General features: G+C 39.4%; 1 protein-coding gene across 8 annotated transcripts in view; it reads right to left on the bottom strand.

Annotated features, from left to right (window-relative positions):
• Positions 1–601: 601 nt before the first annotated feature.
• The window catches only part of ORC4 (origin recognition complex subunit 4), a 52,081-nt gene continuing 28,750 nt past the window's right edge, over positions 602–23,932 (bottom strand). For 6 of the 8 annotated variants that reach the window (XM_039493835.1, XM_039493834.1, XM_039493830.1 and 3 more), the window contains 8 exons: positions 19,085–19,133; positions 17,251–17,402; positions 14,423–14,596; positions 11,882–11,968; positions 6,650–6,758; positions 3,771–3,866; positions 3,625–3,692; positions 602–1,288 (listed from right to left, as the gene is read on the bottom strand). In XM_039493835.1, coding sequence (XP_039349769.1) covers positions 1,100–1,288; positions 3,625–3,692; positions 3,771–3,866; positions 6,650–6,758; positions 11,882–11,968; positions 14,423–14,596; positions 17,251–17,402; positions 19,085–19,133 — 924 coding nt within the window. In that variant the 3' untranslated portion in view covers positions 602–1,099. Of the gene's footprint in view, positions 1,289–2,772; positions 2,902–3,624; positions 3,693–3,770; positions 3,867–6,649; positions 6,759–11,881; positions 11,969–14,422; positions 14,597–17,250; positions 17,403–19,084; positions 19,134–23,932 lie in introns of those variants that run through there. The other 2 variants (XM_039493836.1, XM_039493837.1) reach the window with 2 other exon arrangements.

Here is a 23,932-nt window from a genome sequence, read left to right as displayed (position 1 = left end):
TTGATGGCCCTTAATTCTTGCAAAAGGACTCATGCCAGCTGCTATTATCGCTATTTCTTCTATTAGTTGGGATTTATGCCAGAGTTTATAAACTAGCCAGCTATTGGACTGTACAGATTTTCAAAGTGGAAGTAGTAACAATTTTTCAGATAATGGCCTTTTCTAGCTAGAATTAGCAATCACAAGCAATAGCCATAATATAGTGCTGGACAAGGGATAAGGAATACTATTTCCATTACCATCCTTTCTCTGGCAGTAGCAGGTGTGAGATACAGAATCACCTTAACAGATTTGTTTGAAACTAGACTTCACCATCCCTGTTTTTTATATTAAGTAAGAGTATGACTTGGTATGCACTCCTAACATTAATGGGAGCTATTGTGGATTGATACTTGAAACTGACTGTCTGACCAACAAGCAGCTTGCTTCTCTAGAAGGTAGACAGCTAACTTTATCCATCATTTCCATTTTCACTAACAGCCTGGCACCAAAGTTTTCTTAAGGTCTACCTCAGGCTAGTAAGGACTGTCTTCCTTTCCACTGTGATTCCCTCTGTAAAGTCCTTTTACATCTGATAAATTCCATCAATCTGTCCCTCTTAAGCACAAGTATCATAGTAATAGGATGTACAATCATTCTTACGTTGTTGAGCTGATAAAGGGATTTAAAATATATTTTAGGGAATATAAACTTCAAATTTTATTCAACTCAAAATTAGGATTAACATAGAAGTCAAAACTGGTGGGTTTCTTTCCTGTAGTTTACCCCAAAATCCTGCTCAGTGCTAGCCAAACATCTGAACAGATTCCTAAAGAAAACTTAAATCCACCTGAACTATGGCAGTGAATAGGGAAGTGTTTTTAATTGAAGACTGGAAAGAGTGTTTTAATTTGACTGGTGTTTAGATTCCCTGAACTAATTACCAAGGCACTGTAATCATTCATTGTTTATTTTCAATATCATGGAACACTTCAGAAAAGTACATCATATTTAAAAAAACATGCTCTAACTTCAAGTGAATGATTCAGTATTCCACTGAAATTATGTAGAGTACAACCAATTTGTTCAACTTAATGTGGTTTTGTAAGCTTCAGAAAGTTCACAACCAACTCAATGAGGATGTTGCCCACTGTTTCACATCTGTTGGGCAGTTTGGGTATACCTGCAAAGCATCCATTATTTGGTTATTGTCCAAAAGTAGCTTCATTAATACATATTCTCTCTGAGCACGCACAGGCAGTCCTTCTATTGGTTTTATTAACTCTAGTTGTAGCAAGTGTTCAAAAGCCTAAAGAGAGAAAAAGCAAACAGTTAAACATTTTCCAGACCACAACCATTCTGAATAGCCCACATATTACAGAAGTATCACCTACTATAGACAAATACAGTTGCTTATACTCATTTCAGTTACTCAGTATATCAAGCCCAGAAAACTTAAATGCCCTGGTTCTTGCGAAAACTAAGTGGGATTTTTCAAAAAGCCTGAGCAAGATACACTAAGGGTATTCTAGAAAGTTCAATATGTTCCTATCGAGTTTTATAGATGCAACTCACTGGTTGAATGGATTTCATTCAAACTTGACTTTCTTTCCAGATCTCCAAAGGATCAATACAAGCTTGAAAAAAAGTGGTTTACTAGTTTTGAACATGTCATGTTTGCACTACCTCATCACAGTAAGTACAGTATATAGCCTCTGGTCAATGTTTGAAGAATCATTTAGTAACTTATAGCTATGAACTTAGTTGATTTTTTTTGTTCAGTTTAACCAAGACAAAGCTTGTGTAAGACTGAATAGTGAGCTGTCAGTTGCTGGAGCTCACCTACAAGTGGAGAATTGAAAAGGGTCTGTCTTGAACTCTAGGCCATGAATAGCATTAAATTACAAAATGCAATGAAAAGTTCAAATGTGTATTGTCAAACTTAAAACAACCCAAGCCAGATTGATATAATTTAATTTACAGTATTAAAGATTAATAAACCAGATACTTGAGTTTAAAGGCATACAATGCATCATTAAACAATACAATACAAATTTCTTAATTTCTAGGGAATCTTTGCGTAACTCAGTAAGGAAGGAGATTCTATGCTTATAAATTGAACTCTGCATTGCTTGACTTGTTTGATTTCTCAAACTTGAATGGCAAAAAATCTAGATTTATCAGCTGTATAGACTACATGGGTGGTAGAGATGCCATTCAGTTTGGGGCAGTTATTTCCCCAAGAGTAGCAGCAAATGGATGAATCAATTGTGAAGGTTATCCCACATAAGTAATTTATTCACCACAATGTACAGTCTTGGAGCAGTACAGTCTTAGATCAAATAAACTTAATCATAATGGGGTAATGAATATAGAACACAGTTCAGTCAAGGGCTGCACCCTTATAGAAGAGGAAACATTTTGTACTTACATGTACATTCTTTCTCCCAAGGACTATGGTCCACAGATCTGTTATGAGGGCTCTTCAGGCTACTTGCACTTTTCCAGGCACAGCCATACCTCTGTCACTGGCACAAAGGGGTGTGGCCACACTTGAAGGCCAAGTCAGTGAGAATTTGGGGAATCAAAAGGAATCAGCAGAGTTTTTCCACCATGCTGCATTTTTGTGAAGGTGAGCAGGGGACCAGAAACTGAAGATGAAAGGCTGGAGTCTCATACAACTCTAAAGAAAGGCTAGAGAAAATGATGGCAGCATGACTCATTCAGGGGTTGAAGTGAGCAGCAGCTTTTTGGAATTTTTTTTTTCCTGTTGTGGTAGCAGAGAGGCTGGGGTCTGCCAGAACAGACAAACTGGCAGGGTCTTCAGAGGCTGCCACACCCTTTTCTGCTAGTGAGTGATAGGGCTAGTTTTATGTCCAAAAGATGCAGGTATGAAGACGACTCACTGACAGACCAGTACACCTTAGTTCAAGACAGAAAAGGGAGTTTCAGCTCTTTACTGATGTTAAGCTACTTTGAGCCCTCTTGGTTTGAGAGATATTGGAACTTAAACCTGTTGCTGATTCAAGACTAAATACTAACCATCCTGCAACTTGTATCAGAGTAATTTGGGGGCAGCAAAAAACCTCTACATGCCACAACAGGCAACTCTTTAGAAGTCTGCCGGGAACCAGAATATTGTCCTAATACAGAACCTTTTATTCAATTATTTCCACTCACTAAAAGAAATGATTGTCTAAATTCAATCAATACCAAACTTATTCCTTGATAAATGGCAACAGGTGCTTGTGTTCAGCTGTTAAACTCCTTAAAAATAAAGTCCATTTTGGTGAGGTATGTGATGCTTCTGTTTCAATAAGTCGAATATTAGCACCCCTAAAATTTTGCCATTATATTTAACCATGGATAGTGAGATACAACACCCATACAGCAGATGGCAGTCAAGTACCACACAAGTGTGTTTCATTATAAAGAGACCTTTCTGATCTTTTCATTATAGAATGTCAGGGTTGGAAGGGACCTCAGGAGGTCATCTAGTCCAACCCCCTGCTCAAAGCAGGACCATGCCCCAGAATCTATAAATGGCCCCCCTCAAGAATTGAACTCTCAACCCATAGTTCCTAGAAAACTACCTCAGGGACAGATCAGTATTTAGGTATGCAAGGAAACAAATTAAGGGTTTACCTTCATAACAACAGGTTTCTCAAAGTTGTACATTGAATGTGCTTTCCGTTGTATGAACTTCTGAAATTCTGTACCAAGGAAAACATTACTTGAGTAACAGTAAAGTGATATTTATAGATTTTAAAAGTTTGATGCTTTCATCTCACCATTATAGACCATTTGAAAATTAAATGGCTCTCCTTCATAAACATCATTTAAATGTTTCATAGCTATAATTAGGCAGATTTCCAGCACAGACAAACCTATATGGAGAAAAGGAAAATATTTAGAACTATCTTTCACACATAGATGCATGGTTCTAGGCACATTAAAAATACAAGCATATTTACAATATAGTATTACTTCGATATTAATAGCACATCAACAATTCAAAATTGTTATATATAAATTTTAAGGGTTGAACAAAAGCTGTGCAAGCTGACTAGATTAAACTTCCTGCTTTTGTTAAATGTGAATAGAATAGGTATTTGAAAATAAATGTGAATAGAATAGGTATTTTTGATATTATTTCAAGTCTGACTGGGTTGCATCACGTTTTGTTTTGATTCTGATTACTTGATATAGTCAGCTTTATACAAGTTTGGGGGGGAGATAGGAAAAACCTCTCTCCACACTTTTGCCCCAGTGAAACTAAGGGTAGGTCTACACAGCTGACATTAAAGCACTGCCATGGCAATGCTTTAACATGGCTGTGTAGTTGCAGCTCCAGCACTGTAATAAAACCACCTCCACGAGGGGTATAGCAGCTACCAGCGCTATCTACGCTGCCACTTTACAGCGCTGAAACTTGCATTGCTCAGGCCCGTGTTTCTTCACAACCCTGAGCAAAGAAAGTTTCAGAGTAGACAAGGCTTCAGACTTGTATGCTGTAGAATGTAGTGCTATAGGAGTTAAATTTCAATCCTTCTGAAAGGCAGACAAATGAGCTGGCCCTGGATGCCTGTTGTACTGCTTTAATAGCTCAGGAAGTTTAGGAAAAGCTTTAAGATACCAAACAAGAGGCCTTCAATCTTAAAGCCCATGGGAAGAGAAATATGGCAACTTGAGATAAATTGTGTCTAATGGTCAAGTTAATCATTCCTTTGATAAGTATATCACTGCCTCCCAATTACATTAATAAATCACTAGACAATTACTACATTACTATATACACCAAGGTAAATGTGTCATAGTTGTGGCCACAGCAGTCCCAGCATATTAGAGAGACAAGGTGGGTGAGAACGTCTTTTATTGGACCAATGTCTGTTAGTGAGACAAGCTTTCAAGCTTCATGGAGCTGAAGAACAGCACTGTGTGGCTCAAAACCTTCTGACCACCACAGTGGTCCAATAAAAGACATTACCTTACTCACCTTGTCTCTCTACCTTTACCTTAGTAATAATTTTACCATTGGGACATTTCTCAACTTACCATTTGTATATTTTCTGGGCTACTTCAGTTCAGCTCATCTCCTTAGAAACACGGTAACTTCTGATTGCTATTTTATATTTGCAGTTCACCTTCTTATAAACAGGTATCTATATTAAGATACATTACCACTAGTAGTATCTCTCATGGAAGTCTCAGAAGGGAAGCCAAGGCCAAGAATTAATGTTGGGTTTATATAAACATGTATCTTTCCTTGTCAGAGACCAGTAAATAGACAAGCATATTAAAAAGGAACAAACTTCTCACCCATAAACCAAATAGAAATGAGCCTTACAGTGTGCTCCCTGAAAGTTTAAAAAAACAAAATATACACAAAACCCAGAGTGTCAGCCTACTAGGGACAAGTGATTTCTAGAGCTATGGCCAAGGTATTTTTAGCTTAAGTATTCTCAACTTAGGTAAAAGCATAGAGAAAGTCAATCTTTTGGATATCTAGGTCCTAAAGTTTGTGTGTTTTAGAGCAATAGTCAATGCCTTGAATTGTGCTTCTGGAACTGCACTGCCTTGTTTCTGATACATCTGTAATATGCACTATTTATGAAACTCAGGGAAATATAGGAGCACCTGCCTTCTGCTGAAGTTTTGAGTAGTCCTTAGGTATATCTGCAAGAGCAGCTCACTGCAGTAATCCAATGGAGGTGTCCAAGGTATAGATTGTGACAGTGCCCACAGAGAAGCACTTTGAGATACTGAACATACAGAAACAGTTGAGGATCCAAAACAGACTTAGGTCACCAACTTTGGTAGCAAAAGTTCAGCACATGTCATGTTGCTGCCCTGTCCCTCCCCAGCCCAAGGGACAAGCATCAACTCTCTGTTCAAGTTGATTCCTTACTGCAGCACTAGCAGCTGTTTTATTTAAAGGAAGCCTCAACCAGCTCATTCATTTAAACCCATTTTGTTTAGACATTGGAAGAGTATAGAGTAGACTAAAGAAAGGGAGAGAACTTCATATCATCAACATACTAATGGCACTATATCTCAAGCCATCTCTCTTCCCTACTGGTCTGACAATAAGTGATAAAACAGAATTGCAACTTGTGTCCTAGGAAACTGCTCCTCTGCCTCAAGGGTTATCACCTAACACTAACCTGGCTCCTTTTACAGAGAACATTACTTTTTGCTCCAGCCACAAGGGAAGGCAGATGATCAGGGCAAGGAGCCTTCTGTTGTCAATGCTATTTTTTTTCCCCTGTGGATAGGGTATTTCTGTCTCCCATGCCCTAACTATAGCACCTTTGACAAGACTTACTTTTTTATTTTATTTTAATTGAGAATGTAGAAGTTCACTCATATCCAAAGACCAGGAGTGAAAGATCTGGTATGAAAGCATAGAGTACTTATTATATCAACCAACACTTAGACACTTCATTGTTTCAAAAGTAAGGAACAGGATGTAATGGGAAAGTAGTGGGGGGCAGGGGAGGGAGCCTACCCAGGGGCAGAGATGTTCCCTTTAGTTCAGCCCTGGTGGAGGACTTGTGAGGAGGAAGACACTATTTGTCCAGTGCAAGAGGAGAACGGAAAGGCCACCACCATAGCATCTTCAAGGCTTCTATATTCACAAATTATTAAAGTACAAAATACTGGAATTTACCATGTACAATGTTTGCTTTTGAGTCCATTCTGCACAATTTGCTTGCTTCAAGAAGATCTGATCCAGTCATAAATGGGTGAGATACTGTTATGCTGCTTAAAGCAAGCATCTGAAAAAGCAAGAGAAATATTTATTGAAATATTGATGACTGGATATATTCCATACTCATGAGTCATATGTGAAAGTGGATGCGCTTCCTAGACTAAACAATTGGAAACATTAACAAGTTGATATGTGCATTACTTTACAGTGGAAGTTACAACATTAAAGGCAGCTAATAATCTGGCAGTTACTGCTAGGACCGTTCATTAATACAACTCTGCTCAGCTTGAATTATTTGTTCTGAAGACAAGACTGGAGGAAGAAAAACCTTAGATCTGGGTAACAATACAGCCAAGCCACATTTAGATTCCAAATGCAACATGACAATAAAACACTAATGGCTCACAAATTAATGCAATGATGGCTGAAACACAAATTTCAATGAAGAACTGGCCTTAAGTGATACTCCTAATGAATTAGCTTTAGTTTGATCTTCAAGTGACTATGGGCTTGTCTACACTTACATTTTATAGCACTCTAACTTACTGGCTCGGGGGTGTGAAAAAAATCCCTGCCGAGCCCAGCAAGTCTCAGCGCTTTGAAGCGCTAGTGTAGACAGGCTCTAAGCGCTAAGAGCCAATCCCCTCGTGGAGGTGGATTACCAGGAGCACTGGGGAAGCTCCTTCCCAGCACTTACACACGACCACTCTCACTTCAAAGTGCTGCTGCGGGAGCATTCCCACAGCAGCACTTTGAAGTTTCCAGTGTAGACATACCCTATTCTACTAAGGAAAAGCTACTATGAACATTTCAAGATACTACTTTTGTACACTGGGAGGAGCAACTTGCCCAATGCTCTTATAGAAAATGAAAGTTAGCTGACTCTGGAGCACAGAGACAAGGTTCCCCAATACATTTATATCTCCCCCGCAAGATAAAGTTAATTACAGTTTATAAATAAATGTTTTTGTGGGCAGAACCCCCTTAGTTTAGAAGACATGCCAGAATTTTTAGAATGTAGTATAGAACATGTAACACTAATTTTAGAAAATTCAGAGTACACTAGACTGAGAGGCTTCAGTTACCAGCCATAGGAAAAAAGTAACTTTAAGAGGACATTTGAGACTAAGAATACAATGCAAATAGAAGTTAATTTGTTTCAGACCAGACTGGTATCCCATACCACCACTGTACATTTGTTTTGATTTCAGAATGACAGTAGATGTACTTACTGATAGGCATGGTGCATGGCAGTCAGATTTACCTTCACTTCTATTTTATACAAATTCACAAGGCAAGTATTTAAGAAAGCTGCTGATAACTTACTCTTAAACACACAGCCAAGCAATGTTCTTCAATGGAACAGAAACAATATAATTTTAATTCTTTACATCTTCTGCATATTAAGATGGTGGAGGGCGGAAACAGGCACATTAACAGGAGATTAAATCTCAGCCACAGCAGAGATTTACTTTGTAAAATAACAAACATTTGCAGTTTTCTGTCCTGTTGTGTGAGCTGTGGCTTTTATTGCTGTCTCCCACTCTTGTGGGTCCATCTGAAGGAATGCCTGGTTTCTACCCCATTCAGTTAAGTGATAATCAAGAATATTCTACTGAATGTTATTATCCAATCCCATATCTTTCAGGTTTTGTCCCAGTGCAAGAATAGAGCATGTTACTCTAAGCAAAGATAACTGTTACAGTCCTTTGCTTCTATCCTCTCTGGTAGCCACTATATTCAGTGGCAGGAAGAAGGAACCAGAACTATCATTCAAGGTATACAGGCATCAGTGCCTCTTTTTTGCCAGTTGAAGGACTAAGTTAGAGAAAAATCAGAGTGAGAAACAGCTAAGACTTCACAAATGACAACCTTAAGGTGAAGTGTGAAACGCGTAGAATAGAAAGAAGGCTATAAGGTAACTATTAGCCAAAGTGTTTCGTGAGCCCCTTTTCACTTATCCTACATTTATACCAGTGGAATTAGTGAGCACTATATCTACAGAGAAGGGCTTAACTAGAGTGAAGTTTGGCGCACTGAATGACTGCACTGCAATTCTGCTATATATAAATTTAGTAAATAAATCACAAATGAAGGCATACAGAGACAGCCCCATGACTGCCTTGCAGCTGGAAGATACTTAAGTCCTCCAAACTCCTGAGGTGGTCATGAGGGAATGGGTCTTAGGCATTATAGGCATCTAGGCTACATTCCCAAATTCAGTCATTTACGGTAGCCTTACAAACAGCTTTGCTGCTGTTAAAGTACTCAACTTTTCTGAATTACTGAGTAAGCAAGACAAAGTTTCATGGCCTGTTCCACATTAAAGGAATATAAATTCCACTGAAGGGAACTGAAAGGTTCTTGACATAATTAAATAAATTATTTCTGAATTAAACAAGTAAAAATGTGCTGATACCTTTCTACCTTCATTTTTTCCTGTAACTAGCAAGGTCACCTCTGATTCTTTGCACTGAAGTCAACAATTAAAAACTTAACTTGAGAGAAAGCAACCTCAGGGATACTTCTCCCACAGGTTCAAATGGAGACAACTACATTCAAAATTAAGGGAAAGTCCCATTAAGGGGAAACTGGGCAGTGCTTGGGGTGCTCTAATGAGATTAACAGCCAAAATCTGTATTCTAACCTCCTCCTATTGCCAAAGAGTAAACTCAGGGCTCACCTTCAGCCCCTTTTCTAAGCCAAACAAGACATTCAGGACATGCTAGAGAGAACAATTCAGCACCAGTTTATTTTGACTAACTGGTAAAGGTATGACATGAGCACAGCTATCTCAGAGGCAGTTAGCTATTTCTTCACAGAAGCCTTTCCCCTTAGAGTGGAAACCACTTATCCTCCAGGCCACAAAAGCTAGATGTTCCTACCTACAGAAGATGCTTTGGCCTCAGGATAACAGGTCAAGTTTCCAGGGGAATATCAATAGAGGAGAGTAGCCAGACATCACGGTGTTGGAGACTCAGAAGCAATAGATGCAGAGAAATTCTCAGCATGGTCCTGTTTAATTGTTCTTAGGCTACATACCAGGGAGGCAGCAGCTCAATTCTCTGTTCCTATCCCCTGAGAAAGTATCTTTTCCCAAGGCAGTTGGGTTAAGTTCCTGTAGTGAAATCTGCACAGTCTACCCTTGCCTGTTGACACAGCAAACCAGAACATAAAACTGTTGTTCAAAAGTGGTTCCAAGCTCAATATGGCTAAGCAAATAGCACTTGGAGATTTGGATATTGAGAAGGGCAAGTTTACCGGGCTGACAAACTGCTCAAGTGAACTCTCCAGTGTGATAGGATGACGGCATGTATAATGCAGAGAAACTTAGCTCCCTGGCGTCCAAAGGGAAGAGCATCACAGAAAGGATTCCTGGTTGGGATATGCACAGAGTTCCTCAGGTAAGAGTGTGCACTATCTCTGGAAAATAAAGTTCTGCAGGGGCATAAGCAGAGTCTGACCAGTGTACCAAATCCACTCAGAATACAGTGATTTATCTGCTGAAAAGATTGTAATGTCATACCTTGATATTTGGTTACCAAGGCTGGAAGCAGATAGGAATTCCCTGCAGAAGAGGTGTCTGTGGTCTGTAAGAAAAACTGTTTATGGACTGGAAAGGAGATTGAGGTTTGAATCACATTCAGGTAGAGCTAAAATGTGAATACTTTTCCTCATTCAAGTTGGTTATGAAGGTTAAGGATTTTACAGAAAACCCACAAGTCAGAGGCAAGACCAAAGGAAGGGGCAAAAGTGGAAGTTCTGGTTACATCGTAAAGTGTTGGTATTGCCAATGTGTTAGCATGAGGGTGAAGAAAAGTACAGATCCTATAGGTGCACAAAGCAAAGGAAGTTGCAAGGTGAGATGGCTTGAAGAATAGACAAGAGGGGTGGTTCAGATTCAGAATTTTCTACAGCAGACCAAGTAGTTGAGTTTCAAAGTGGACAAGAAAACCTGTGCGCTAGTAGATGATGGAATATCAGGAGTAAAATCCCTAGTCTCTGGTCAGGAGGTGGGAGGTGCAGGGTCAGACAAGACAGATGGTCTTCTTGTTCAGAAGATCTCAGCTCTCTACCTCTACATTCCAGATCATATGGGCAGGAGGATATCCAGGAAGGAACTGTGGCATATCCTAAACTAATCACTTCTTGTGTACAGGTAGTGAAGATTCATAATTCCAGGCCTAAGAGAAAGATCTGAATTGACCTTCAAATGTGGTCGGGGGGGAACCTGCACCCCATCAGGGTAATCATTGGCAGGCTGCGAGACAGTGTTTACCTTGACAGTAGCCATGATTCGCCATTCCTGGCCAATTGTAACTGTGGGAAGTGGCGCAGGCCGCAGGGATGTGCCAGCTGCCGCTTTCCGCAGCTCCCATTGGCCGGGAACGGCTAACCGCAGTCACTGGACACTGCAGCTGGCCATGCCTGTGGATCGTTGATGTAAACACCATCTCACAGCCCGCCAGTGGATTACCCTGACTGGCTGCATGCGGCCTGGAGGTTGCCCACCACTGTTCTAATGAGATGACTGAAAAAGGGGTAGCGTGCTGGCAAGCAAGGCTTTATTAGGGTTGCTTGAGGGCAGCGTTCAGCAATGCAAAAAGGAATTCTTTTTGAAGGAGATTCCCTACAGACAGAAATGAAGGAATCCTGGACTGCCCTGGAACAAGACTGCTTCCAAGAGGAGGACTGGTGTAAGCTCCTCCCCTCTGAAAACCTTGAGAAAACTAAGAGGACTTGGTCAATGGATATTTGAAGTTTGGCCAGATTCTTCCCAAAAAGCTGCTTAGGAGGCAGCTCTGCCAATTTGGTTTATGTTCCTCTCTACTCGATAATTAAGAAGCCAGATGTTGAGACAGCCCACCATGGAAACCAACATATCTGGCAGGAGAACCCAGGATGGCTGAAGGCCACGTCACAAAAAAGATATGAAGCCACTTGAATAGCCCCAGATAACATCCAGTGCTTCCTGCTTTGGCTTGAGGGAGACCAAGAAACCAAAACACCTTTTTTAAGTCTACTTAGGAGAGATCAAAATAGGCCTGCTAATCACATTTGAAAAAACCTATCCAATAAGATGTTTCAAGTAAAGCTCAATTAACTTGTATGAAAAATAACGGTAGCTTATAGGCTACTGTATTAGCAAATTCATGAGATTTAACAAACAAATATCAATACATAACATACCAGTAACATGTGAAGTGATCGCAGGTCTTTGCTGTAGTGGAAATGATTTTGTAGCATCTCTTGCACTGTTCTGTCTTCTGAAAGAGACTAAAAATGGATTTTTTAAGATATACTGGTAAAATTAGTGCACTGGTTCTTATCCAACTGGAAAATTCTTGGTTAGCCAACCAGACCTATTTTTATTAATCAGTATTAATATTTATTGTGGAATCAGAACACAAATTCTGAAAGGAACACTGACATCTCTCTTTAAGGGGGAAAGACAGGCCAGGCTCTTGTAGAGGACATTTCCATAAGTATAACCTGAAAAAAGTGCAAGTACAGTCTATATGGTATTTAACTAGGCAGTAATACTAAACATACCACTAGTTGAATCCTCTTCCAGCTCTGAAATACATATGGTGATAATTGTTGAACTTCTAGATTTTTTATACACCTATTGAAAAAAGGTTATTGAAAGAAATTCATGTATTTTCTTATTTGTATCCATATTTTGGTGGTTTTAAAACCACATCTGATTCTTAATCATTTAACTAGCTGTACACAAAGCAATTCAGCTTGCCTTCTCAGAGTAACTTACCTCCTCTGGCCAACACTTTGTAAATCAGCCTCTCAGCAGACAAGTTTATAGTCTCTTTAAATAAGAATACTCCATTTTACTTCCATACTATTGAGATTCTTCAAATGGATCATTCAAATGCCACTCCCTCTCCTGGGATCTTACTTAGGCCTGGTCTACACTATATGTTTATGTCAACATAAGCCGTCTTGTGTCGAACTAGCTGTGGAAGTGGCTTCACTTAAATTGGTGTACCTGTACACCAATTTAACACCACCCTGAGTGGCAAAGAGTCATGGTCAATGTAATTAGGTCAACATAGTGTAAGCGTAGCTATAGCCTTGCTTAGGTTGACTTACTTTTTTCAGGAGCCATCCCACACTGACAGGTCCCTTTCTCCCCCATCCCAGAGATGTGGTAACAGGCATCTTCACTTTGAATGGTCTCTTGAAATGTGTGTTAACGACTTATACTAAACAATCTGTTCTGCCTCTTATTTAGCTGTGACACTTAGTACCTTTCCCAGACCTGAAGAAGAGCTCTGTGTACATTCAAAAGCTTGTTTCTCTCACCAATAGAAGCTGGTCCAATAAAAGATTCTCTCTCACCTTGTCTTTAATATTTTAAAGCACCATTCACCCCCAAAGAATCCAAAGAAGTGTGTGTAAATAAACCCTGCAAGTTGCTTATACTGGAATAATTTTATCCACTACTGAAATGCAGCTCTCTTTGGGGTGGAACTAAGACTTTTAAGGCAAAGAAACATGATCACAATAAGAGGTGATATCAAGCATATTTAATGGAACCCGTAACAGATGCCAAAAATGAGGCTAAAACCAGGTACTAAAGGGCTTTTTAATGTAGCAGAGAACAGCATAACAAAATCCAATGGCTGAAAGCTGAAGCCAGAGAAATTCAAATTAGAAATAAGGCACCTTTTCTAGCGAAAATGTATCAAGGCAATAGGTGGATTCTCTATCTCAGTGTCTTCAAATGAAGATTGAGCGTCTTTTCTGAAAATATGCTTTAAACAAATAATTCAACTTGATACAGGGCTAACTGGGTGAAATGTAATGGCCTATAATTTTCACAGGGTCAGGCTAGACTATTTAGTGGTTACATCTGGCCTTAAACTTTATTAATTTAATATCTGCTCTTCCTACAAAGTGCCAGGGGTTCTTTAATGGCCAGAAACAGGACCTCTAAGTATCTTCTGAAAGACAGCACAATCACCCTGTGGTTCTAATGCTATTCTGGGGCATTCTGTCTCAATAGTTCACCAAAGTGCTATCAAGTCACTAACACTATTACCTTTCCCAGATTTGCTTTCCCATCCATGTGCTGCTCAGTACCAAATTGCCTTGGGTGTGTTAGATCTGTCAGTTTCATATCAAATAGTGAAGTAAAGCTGAAGATGTACATGTTTACCAGCTTATTAAACCAAGTCCAAGGTTTAATTCACAATACAAGCTATATTAGATGTACATAGTCTCTTTAGGACACATGGTCATTGTAAACTTCATTCCCTCTCAAGAGAACTTACATCCAAGCATAATCTGCTCAGCATTATTTGAGATGGCACATAATTCACCATTCACATGATTCATCATATCATCCTTTACTTGAAAATGGGCTCAGCCACTGGTCTGCTGACCAAAATTGTCTTACTGTTTTTCCTTGTACTTTTGTTCTATTTGTACAATGCCTAGCACAATGGGGCTAGGGTTACTAGGAGCTATGATATTACAAACAGTTAAATTCTCACTATTTTTCTAAAAAGTAGGTCTTAACTTTGAAGCAAAAAGAGAAAACATTATTTCACATTTTATTCCTTTCTTAAACAGTGAACAAAAATAAACAGAGGACAGTAAAGACACTATTTTAAACCACAACAATTTAGCAAAATTTATAAATTAACCTTTTCAAATACTTCATTGAGACAAGTTAATTACTTCATTATTACTACCTGTGTTTCAAGTTACCTGAACATTCTTATTCCATTTCTGTATGAAAGGCTTGTATGGAAACTCTGCAGGTAGATACAACTGTTCTTTAAATATTCTAAGATATTGTTTAAAATCAAATGAATTCATCAAATATATCTGTCGGTGGGAGAACCTTGACTTCACTCTCTTTTCCAGGAGTTCCAGAATATCCTTGTAAAAACAAAAATAGAGATATTCAGTGAAACAGTCCAAGATGAAAGCACAAACAGCATAAATACAAAACTGGATTATTAAAATTGTTTTAATCTAAAGCATGATTAGTAACAAACTTGCTAATTTATAATATAATTGACAATATTCCTTTTAAATGTCCAACTACAAGCTATTTACATAAGTCACAGTAATTAGTTGCTGGGATACACAGTAATTTTTCCATAGATTAAGTAAATATTTCTATTACTTGGGGCTGTATTCAAGATACTTCAGCCACTGTACCGGGGCTGTAAACATGTGTAAGTTGGTGGCTGTCATTACACACATCTTTTAGAAGGCTGAACCTGATCTTGGCAGAAAAATTTTAAGAGCCAACATTTGTCTTTTAGAAGAATAATTCTCTTGTACCACACAAATACTATTAGGCTGCTTTTGAGCAGGAAGAATAATCTGATTTTCTCTAGAGAGGTAACAAAGCTTGTCATCAGAAGGAAGTAAGAGAAAATTGGTATTTGTCTATTAAAAGGAAAATTAAGTATTGCTTCTCTATTACCGTGACATTTGGGTCAGAGAAGGATTACTTTGTTCTCAGTTTTTTTTATTTGCCCTGAAAGCAGGAAGCTTTAGGCTTGGTTAAAAATGCATGAAATCAAGACAAATTAAGACTACAGTAGTAACAGGCCAAAAACACAATCTTCTGTACACAATCTGATGACCCACTGTATATCGACCTCCAATTCCCATGAAATCTAATGAGATTCCCTAAAAGACGTGGAAGATTTTTATTAAAAAACAAAAAAGCTGATCTTTGCTCCTGAATCCAATTAAGATAAGTCACTGATGGAGAGTGTAATGGACTCTGGAAACAGGAACTTTTATAACTGAAGAGATTCTTTACATTAACTACAGTACATTCTGTAAATTAATAGGTCCAATATTAACTTAAAGTAACTTGCTCATTAGACATTGCCCCAAAACAAAAAATCAGAAGCACCCCTAAACTTGTTCTATTGGAGGCCCACTGTTTTGAGGCAGCCTCTTTTTCTTGTGGCCTAGTCATCTTTTCAACTGTTGCTTTAAGAGTATTTAAAAAAACTAAAATCTTTAATAACACTGTTCTAGATTCTTAATATTATCATCACATGAGTGTTTGACTGAAGTAATGATGGTTGTTTAAGCAGCTTTTTAAATACATATGTAGTTTGTATTCCACAGACATACTGTATTGTAGGAATGCAGGGATTTAAGCGTTTAATGATAATGCAAGATTGCCTTATAGTTTACAAAGTGAATGTAAGGAAACCCTGAAACATTTTACCCTCCCCCGCCCATTCCCAAAATTAGTCTAGATCGGAAGTCTTTTCTTTTGTAAGTATGGCAGTGTTATAGCAACAATTATTGGTGAAAAAGGTTTGCTTTTTAAAAAGCATGTGTCATATTTCATATTGTGGTAGAAAGACAGGTAGCTTGATCAAAGTTTCTACTCTTGCTCATTAGTGAATGAGGAAAGGAAGAAACCAGCAGCCTCTAGAACGAAAGATAGGTAACTGAATGTTGATCCTGATATTATTTTAGATGGAAAACTAATGAGAAATGGATTAACATGGCTCCTGCAAAGTAGTAAAAGAAGTCCAAATTTTTATCCTCTTCTCAGGAACGTAACTATTTTTAAGCAGTAAAATTGAAGCTAACAGAGAACAACAACAAAAACAAAACAGAGATCCAAAAAGCCTAATTACATAGTGAGGCAAGCCTGAAGATTGACAGCTGACAATTACTACTATTAAGTTTGTGGCCACATCTTGTATGTAATCCCTGCAACATTTAGTTAGTTTTGAGAGTCCTTTATATTATAAAACTACTACTAACAAGTAAAACTTGCTCATTGTTGTCCTGTGTTTCCCCATGTCTTAAGAATGTAGAAGTTTATATATAGTTTATTTCTTTTTAATTATCTGAAATGAAAGGGCATTCTTCTTTGACTGTGTCAGTGTGGTTTGAGGTCATTTCTAGTGCTTATTCTAAATCTTTTTTGTGGGGGACATCAGTGATAAAGATGGAATTGAGGACTGGGTCATCTTCAGGATATAGTAACACATTTAAGTCCAGACATAGGCAACACACACATTAAGTGGGGTGACCACTGCTTTTTCTCCTGAAGTACAGTCTGGTTAAGACATAGGAGAAATTGACATAGCACTGACATTCTTTCTATGGCATTAGCTTTAATAGCTTCTTGTGTTGTCCTTCTCTTTTTAGAACTTTTGGTACATGTTTTGGTGAGATGCTTCATCTTTAAGACAGATATTGGATCATTCTAAAATGCAGGAAAAGTTTGCTTCCTATTAAATCTGAAAAAACCTCCTTCATTTTCTTAGTAAGAAAGGTTACTGGAGCATATTCCTGTTTTCCTACTTCTGTTCCCATTTGCTCTGAATATGTAGCATTTCGTGTCACTTATTTTGTATCTGTACTGGAATCAATTTTTAAAGTAAGCCAATATAACACTAGGTAAGGGGGAGAAGTTTCCAAAATTAGCAGAATTGTCTCCTTAAGGTATGAGTCTTAAGAATAAAAATATGAAAAGTATATGAAACATTACAGATGTCAGCAACATAAGCTCTATAAAATAGAAAAGAAAAACTTCTTACTTGTCTGCATGTAAGTCCAATAACTGTTACTGGAGTCTGTGCTGACTGGGATATATCAAAAAGGTTATACAGTAATGTCTGATTCTTGTGATGAACAAAGAGATCAAATTCATCCAGTATAAATAGCACTGGACAACTGCTATCTCGGTCACCTAAAACAGGAATTAAAACAGTCAGTATATTACTGAACTGGTAAGTACATGACTATTAGACTTCTTACCGTTGCAGCACTTGTGTTCTAGTGTGCCCTCAAGTTTTAACCTGTTTATAGAATCTTTGCTAATTCATAAGGCCCCCCCATCTCACATGTATTTGCTACACGCCAGGATTATTGATGATTATTTAGCTTAAAGTACTGCGGAGGTTACACTAGCTTGTCAAGATTTTTTTTGGTTGCAAATAAAACCGAAGTCACAGTTAAGACACCCATTTACCATTTTAATTTTTAAAAGGCTAAATCAATCATCATGGGCAACAGACTGCTAACAGCATTGCAAAAATCCACATGCACATCCACCTGAACGCATAGCAAATATCTGCTTTCAGTAGGATAAGCAATAAAACCTGCAAAATCTGACTGCATTTTGTGGGGGGGAAGGCAGTGTGAAGGAGACAAAAAACAAAAGTCACACCACACAGTAACTGTTAAAAAGCAACAGAAGAGAGTTCAATACTATTTCCAGATTTTTTTTTAAACCTGCCATCATTAGCCATTCAATAAATAGTAGGAAGAAGTCTTTAGTGATACTCCTGTAAATTAAGCTTAAGAATTTGATTCAAATATCACAATGCTTGATATGACCGCAGTACTGTTCGTGCTATTGATTTTGCAACCAAGGTTCGTTCTCATGCAGAAGTGCCTTGTACTATGGTCTAGAGCAGTGGTAACCAGTCGATCCTAGAGCATCTCCCAGTTGATCACGATCTCTGGTGGTGCAGTGTGGTTGCCCCTAAGACACACTCCCTGCCTACCCCGACCCCATGGGTTCTCCCTCTGCACACTGCCTCTGCCTGCAAGCAATGCCCCCTTAGCCCTGACTGGTTGGGAGAGCTGTGGGAGCATTGCTTGCAGAGAGGGGCAGCACACAGAGCACACTGGCCCCTTCTGGGACCGGTGTGGGGCCGGGTAGGCAGGGAGCCTGTCTTACCTCCAGCGGCTCCCAGTTGGCAGCAGGTGCAGCAAGGCTAAGTGTTGCCTGACAGGAGCCAGCACCCCATACCCCCTTCTGTACCCCAAACCCCACCCTGAGCACCCTCCTAGAACCAGCACCCCAAACCCCAGCCCTAATCCTCTACCAGAGCCAGCACCTTATACCCCCTCCTGCATGCCAACACCCTGCTCCAGTCCTGACTCTCCTCCCAGAGCCAGCACCCCAACCCCCTGCCCTGACCCCAATCCCCAGAGCCTGCACCCCAACACTCTGCCCCAGCTCGGAGCCCCCTCCTGCACCCAAACTCCCTCCTAGAGCTTGCACCTCTCACCCCCTCCTGAATCCCAACCTCAGCCCAGAGCCCCCTCCCACACTGCAAACCCCTCGGCCCCAGCTCAAAGCCTGCACCCCCTCCCGAACCCCAACCTGGTGAAAGTGAGGGAGGGTGGGGGAAGAGCAAGTGACAGAGAGTGGGGGGGATGGAGTGAGCGGGGCGAGGCTTTGGGGAAGGGGAAAGGGTAGATCCTGGGTTGCCCTTAGATTCAAGGAGTGATCTTGGGTGTAAAAAGGTTGGAGACCACTGGTCTACAGTGTGAGGTAATCTTTGATTTCTCTACAACATTTGGGTGAAAGTTTGCTAAAAAACTCACCTGGGGTTTAAAGTCTTATACAAAAATATTTACCTTTCTTTAAAGCTTCAAGAAGAAATGCAAGGTTTTCAGCAAAACTGCCCTAAAGGAAAGGAAGTAAAAACTATATCAATGTAGGATAGGAAGGACCACAAAGATAATTTAGTCCATTCCCCTGTGCTGAGGCAGAATCAAGTATAACTAGACCATCCCTAACAGGTGTTTGGATATTTTTAAGAACAAATTAGACAATGAGGGGTCCCTTGGTAATCTATACCAGAATATAACTATCTTTAAAGTTAGAAAGCACTAATCTTTAGGCTAAATCTCCCTTGCTGCAGATTAAGCCCATTGTGTCTATAACCTTTCCTTATAGGTCATGTTTTCTAAGCCTTTTGTCCTTTGTTACTCTCCAATTTATCCACATCTTTAAATGTGGTACCCAAAACAATACTCCAGCTGAGGCCTCACCACTGCCAAATAGAGTAGAACAACTGTGTCCTGTATCTTACATCTGATACATTTGTTAATACACCCCAGAACATTAGCCTTCTTTACAACTATCACATTGACTCATGTTCAAATGTGTGATCCACTATTCTCCCCCAGATCCCTTTTTGCAATACTACTGCCTAGCCAGTTATTCCCCCATTTGATTTTTCCTTCTGAAGTTTAGTACTTTGCACTTGTCATTACTGAATTTCATCAGGTTGATTTCACACTTTTCTAATTTATCAAATTCATTCTGAATTCTAATCATGTCTTTCAAAGTACATGGTAGATTTCCAGTTACCCTTGAAAACAGGAAACTTCATAAGTTCAGACTATAAGAATTCATCTTTTAAAAACTGTTTTGAAATGAAGCTATCTTTTAAATTCTATGTTATAAAGAATAACTGGTTACAATATTACATGTTGTATAGCCATGTTCTACTAAGCAGGAGAAAAAAAAAAACTACTAACTGTTTCTTCATAAGGACTAGTTCCATCCACCTTTTACTGCATGAAAGCTGAAAAGATTTATCCCAATAGAAAGATGTAGGAATGAAGTGAAGTAGGATAGAGAGAAAGAAAATTACAATAAACCAACTTGCAGCAGAACCTCACAGTTACAAACACCTCAGGAATGAAAGCCGTTTAACAGAAATGTTTGTAACACTGAACAAAAATGTTATGATTGTTCTTTCAAAAGTTTATAACTGAACATTGACTTAATACAGCTTTGAAACTTTACTATGCAAAAGAAATTCTGCTTTCCCTTTTTCCACAGTAGTTCAACACTAAACAATATGTTTACTATATTTGCCTTTTTTTCCTTCCTATCTCTGCTGCTGCCTGATTGTGTACTTCCAGTTCTAAAAGAGATGTGTGGTTGACTGGTCAGTTTGTAACTCTGGTGTTCATAACTGAGGTTCTACTGTACTAAGCAGTTTTCCTTTGTCTTTTCCTCCTCATACTACATACATAAATTAAAATGATAAATTCCTTGACCCAAGTAGATTTTACTTAATTAGCAACACGTGCACATTTGACATGCAGTTTTCAAATCAGTTGTACCACAAGGGCTGCAGGAACATAATACTTTTCAAAATAGTCAGTGATGAATTGCTGGAAAAAAGTGCTCTAGCCCATTGCCACCCCACCCCCTTTCTTTCTTCCAGGGCACAAAATTGTGAAGGGGGTAGGAAGTAGAGGTTAAGGCAGCAGCGTTCAGGTGGAATGTCCAATTACTCCTAGGGGAATTCGCACCACTGTGCAATACAGAATTTGCGCAGAAATTAATGTTGTGTAGAATTTCTTTTTTTCCCCCCCTCCCGCAAGAAATGGGCTGCAGAGCTGCTGGCCACCATTAAGGGAGTGCTGGGCTTTGGAGGGTAGGGATGTGGGTGTCTGGGCTGGTGGTGGCTCCTGTTGGGTTCTGGAAGGAGGGGGTATGGGTGTCTGGGCTGGGAGGGCACCCCATGGCTGGGCTCAGGTAGAGAAGGGGGGGTAGAGAAACAGGAACCATGTTGTCCGAGGAGTTTCTTTAACCCTTTACTCCTGGGGGAATTTTTTTTGTCTGTATTGTTACAGACAGTTGCTGACAGGTATTTTGAAACAAACTACCAAAATAATTGAAACTGGCATGATTATGTAGTGTTATTTTGACAGAACTTACACAGGATTTTGCAGAATTTTAAAATATTGTGCGCAGAAATTTAAATTTTTTAAACACAGAATTCCCTCAGGAGTAATCCAGTGAAATGAATATGGGTGAGAACTAAAACTTACTTGGCCCAAGGGCAAGACTATAACAAGAAAAGAATGTCTCTTCAATTTAGTTACAGGTTAAATCAACAGAGTTAAGTTAATGCAAGTCAAGGGGAGTGTGTATAGAAGGAGGGTGGGAGCAATCCTAGAAGGGAATAAATTGCTGTGTGTAGGGTGAGGGATTGAATGGTTTCTTAGCCCAGAGCTGGTGTATTAATGGTCTCTTCCCTCCAGTGTGGATGAAGAATGGAATTTTATTTCTCTCTTCTTCTCTTGTCCAGTCCTTTTGCACTAATTGTTTTACTTATTTATGCAGGGAACAAAAACAGAGTAGAAGTACAGTGGAGAGGGTAAAGCTGTAGTGTCCCTGCTGAGGAGGCAAAGAAAAATGAGGAAGGAGGGTTGAACAAGTCCTTATGTTGAGTTAGTGACTGAGGTCTTTTTGCCTCCTCCTTCCTGGTAAGTGCAGTTGTAGAACTTGATATAATGGTGTTTTATTTCAAGTAAGTGGAAAAGGAAAGACGTGCAATGTTACAAATTGCTGTGTGTGCTAACATTAAATACTTTTGCTTTGGGCTCTTCCCACTATGTATTACCCCAGTCAGGGAAAACTGCCTTGTGTCTTTCTGGGGGGGAAATAATCTTTCTAAGACTGAAATCATTTATGTTAAGATACTCACTCACTAGTAAGGATACTAGTGTCAGAGCAAGAAACAATATGACAAATTAAGAAGGATTTCCTAAAGGCAATATAGCCCAACAACTTCTCACATTTTGAAAAAAGTTCTAACAAACTAACAAAAAAATCTTAACTTGTTTACTTACTGCCTCTCCCCCCATCCCTAGTCACCCAAGATGAGAAACTAATGGGCTTTAAAACTGATTAAGGGGGAGAACATTTCCAAGGCTGAAGCCCTTCATGGATTCCCAACCGCTTACCTTACTTCCTACCATATAAATTTGATTTCCATCCTTGGGAATTATAGTAGCACATGATTAAGTACGCAGCCTTGCCAATCTCAAGTGGCCTATCAGGAGAGATAGTGAGATGATCCTCTGACTGATCTTCTATGATGCCATTATATACTAGAAGACAGACCTTGGAGCGCATGCACACACACACACTGAACAGGCAACCAGTGCAGCTCAGAAAGCAAGAGCATCACTGATTGAAGCAAGAATGAGAGGGGTCATTCTACGATAGCTGCAGTCTACAATTTGAGGCATTATTTCAATTGTTCCATTTACACTGCTCTGATATTCTAACATATTAGGAAAAATGGCTTTCCTGTGTAAGCAAAATGCATTCAGCTGAAGATCTACGCAAGATGAAAGCACTTAGAGTATGTCTACGCAGCAGCTGAGAGGATGCTTCCCAGTAGAGGTAGACAAACATGCTAGCTCTGCTCAAACTAGTGTACTAAAAATAGCAGTGTGGTTGTTACTGCACAGGTGGTAAGCTCAGGCTTGCCACTCAAGTAGAAGCCCACCCAAACCCCTGGATCTGCACACATGTGGATAGCCCAAGCCACCACCTGTGCCGCTATATCCATATTGCTGTTTTTAGCACGCTAGAGCCGAGCTAGTGTTTGCTTTTTACCCACGCTAGAAGACATACTCCCAACTGCAATGTAAATATACCCTTTAAGGGCCAATACTTCCAGAGGAACTCATCTAATAGAATCATTCTAGGCTATGGGCAAGGAACAGGGGAACTTCTAAAAATGACAAAAGAAGCTGAAGTTATAGTAACTGGGCTTAAGCAATGTGAGACATTGCAAAGCAAGTATGCCTGGGGAAACCAACCCGTAAGAATGATTGTGACTAGCAAAGGACAAATATTTGTTGGAACTCTGTCACTTGTCCTTCCTGGGACACAATAATGTGGACTCATGGGCAGAGAAGCTGAGACTGCAGGAAGGGACTGTGAGATTGTATTAAATCAAATGACTGGACACTTTAAAGCGCCCACCTAGCTAAGTTTTAACCATATTGAGACACCACAAATACTAGGTGAAAAGCCAGGAATCTACCACTTACTCGATCTTGTCTCCCTTAAGGTCAGAAGATAAAGGGCTTTTTTCTCCTCTGAAAGGCACCTGGCAGACCTCATACCCACTGTTGTCATCATCCAATTCAGATTTTAAAGCCAAGCTTACTAGAAAATGGTAATAAACTACAGTTTAACATACTTCAGACTAATACTGCTAAAATATTGCTAGTTGGTCAACAAATTTAAAATAAAAAGGTAATAAAGGTAATAATTGGAGATATACCAATCTCCTAGAACTGGAAGGGACCTCAAAAGGTCATCAAGTCCAGCCCCCTCCCTTCACTAGCAGGACCAATTTTTGCCCCAGATCCCTAAGTGGCCTCCTCAAGGATTGAACTCAACCCTGGGTTTAGCAGGCCAATGCTCAAACCACTGAGCTATCCCTCCCCACCACTAAGTAAGTTACTGATCAATCCTATATTTATAAATAAATATTGTAGCTGATATTATCCAGAGCTCCAGTCTGTTAGTGGCAATACATTTAGAACTATCAATTCTGAACTCCACTAGAACTCTTTGCCTCATCTATATCATTAGATGTTTCAAGAAAGTTTTAAGAGGGTCTTTTCATTATTTTGTGATGGAAATAGTTAAAATTT

The sequence above is a fragment of the Mauremys reevesii genome, linkage group 11, assembly GCF_016161935.1.
Source record: "Mauremys reevesii isolate NIE-2019 linkage group 11, ASM1616193v1, whole genome shotgun sequence".
NCBI classification, from domain to species: domain Eukaryota; kingdom Metazoa; phylum Chordata; order Testudines; family Geoemydidae; genus Mauremys; species Mauremys reevesii.
This window is presented reverse-complemented; position numbering and strand designations above follow the sequence as displayed.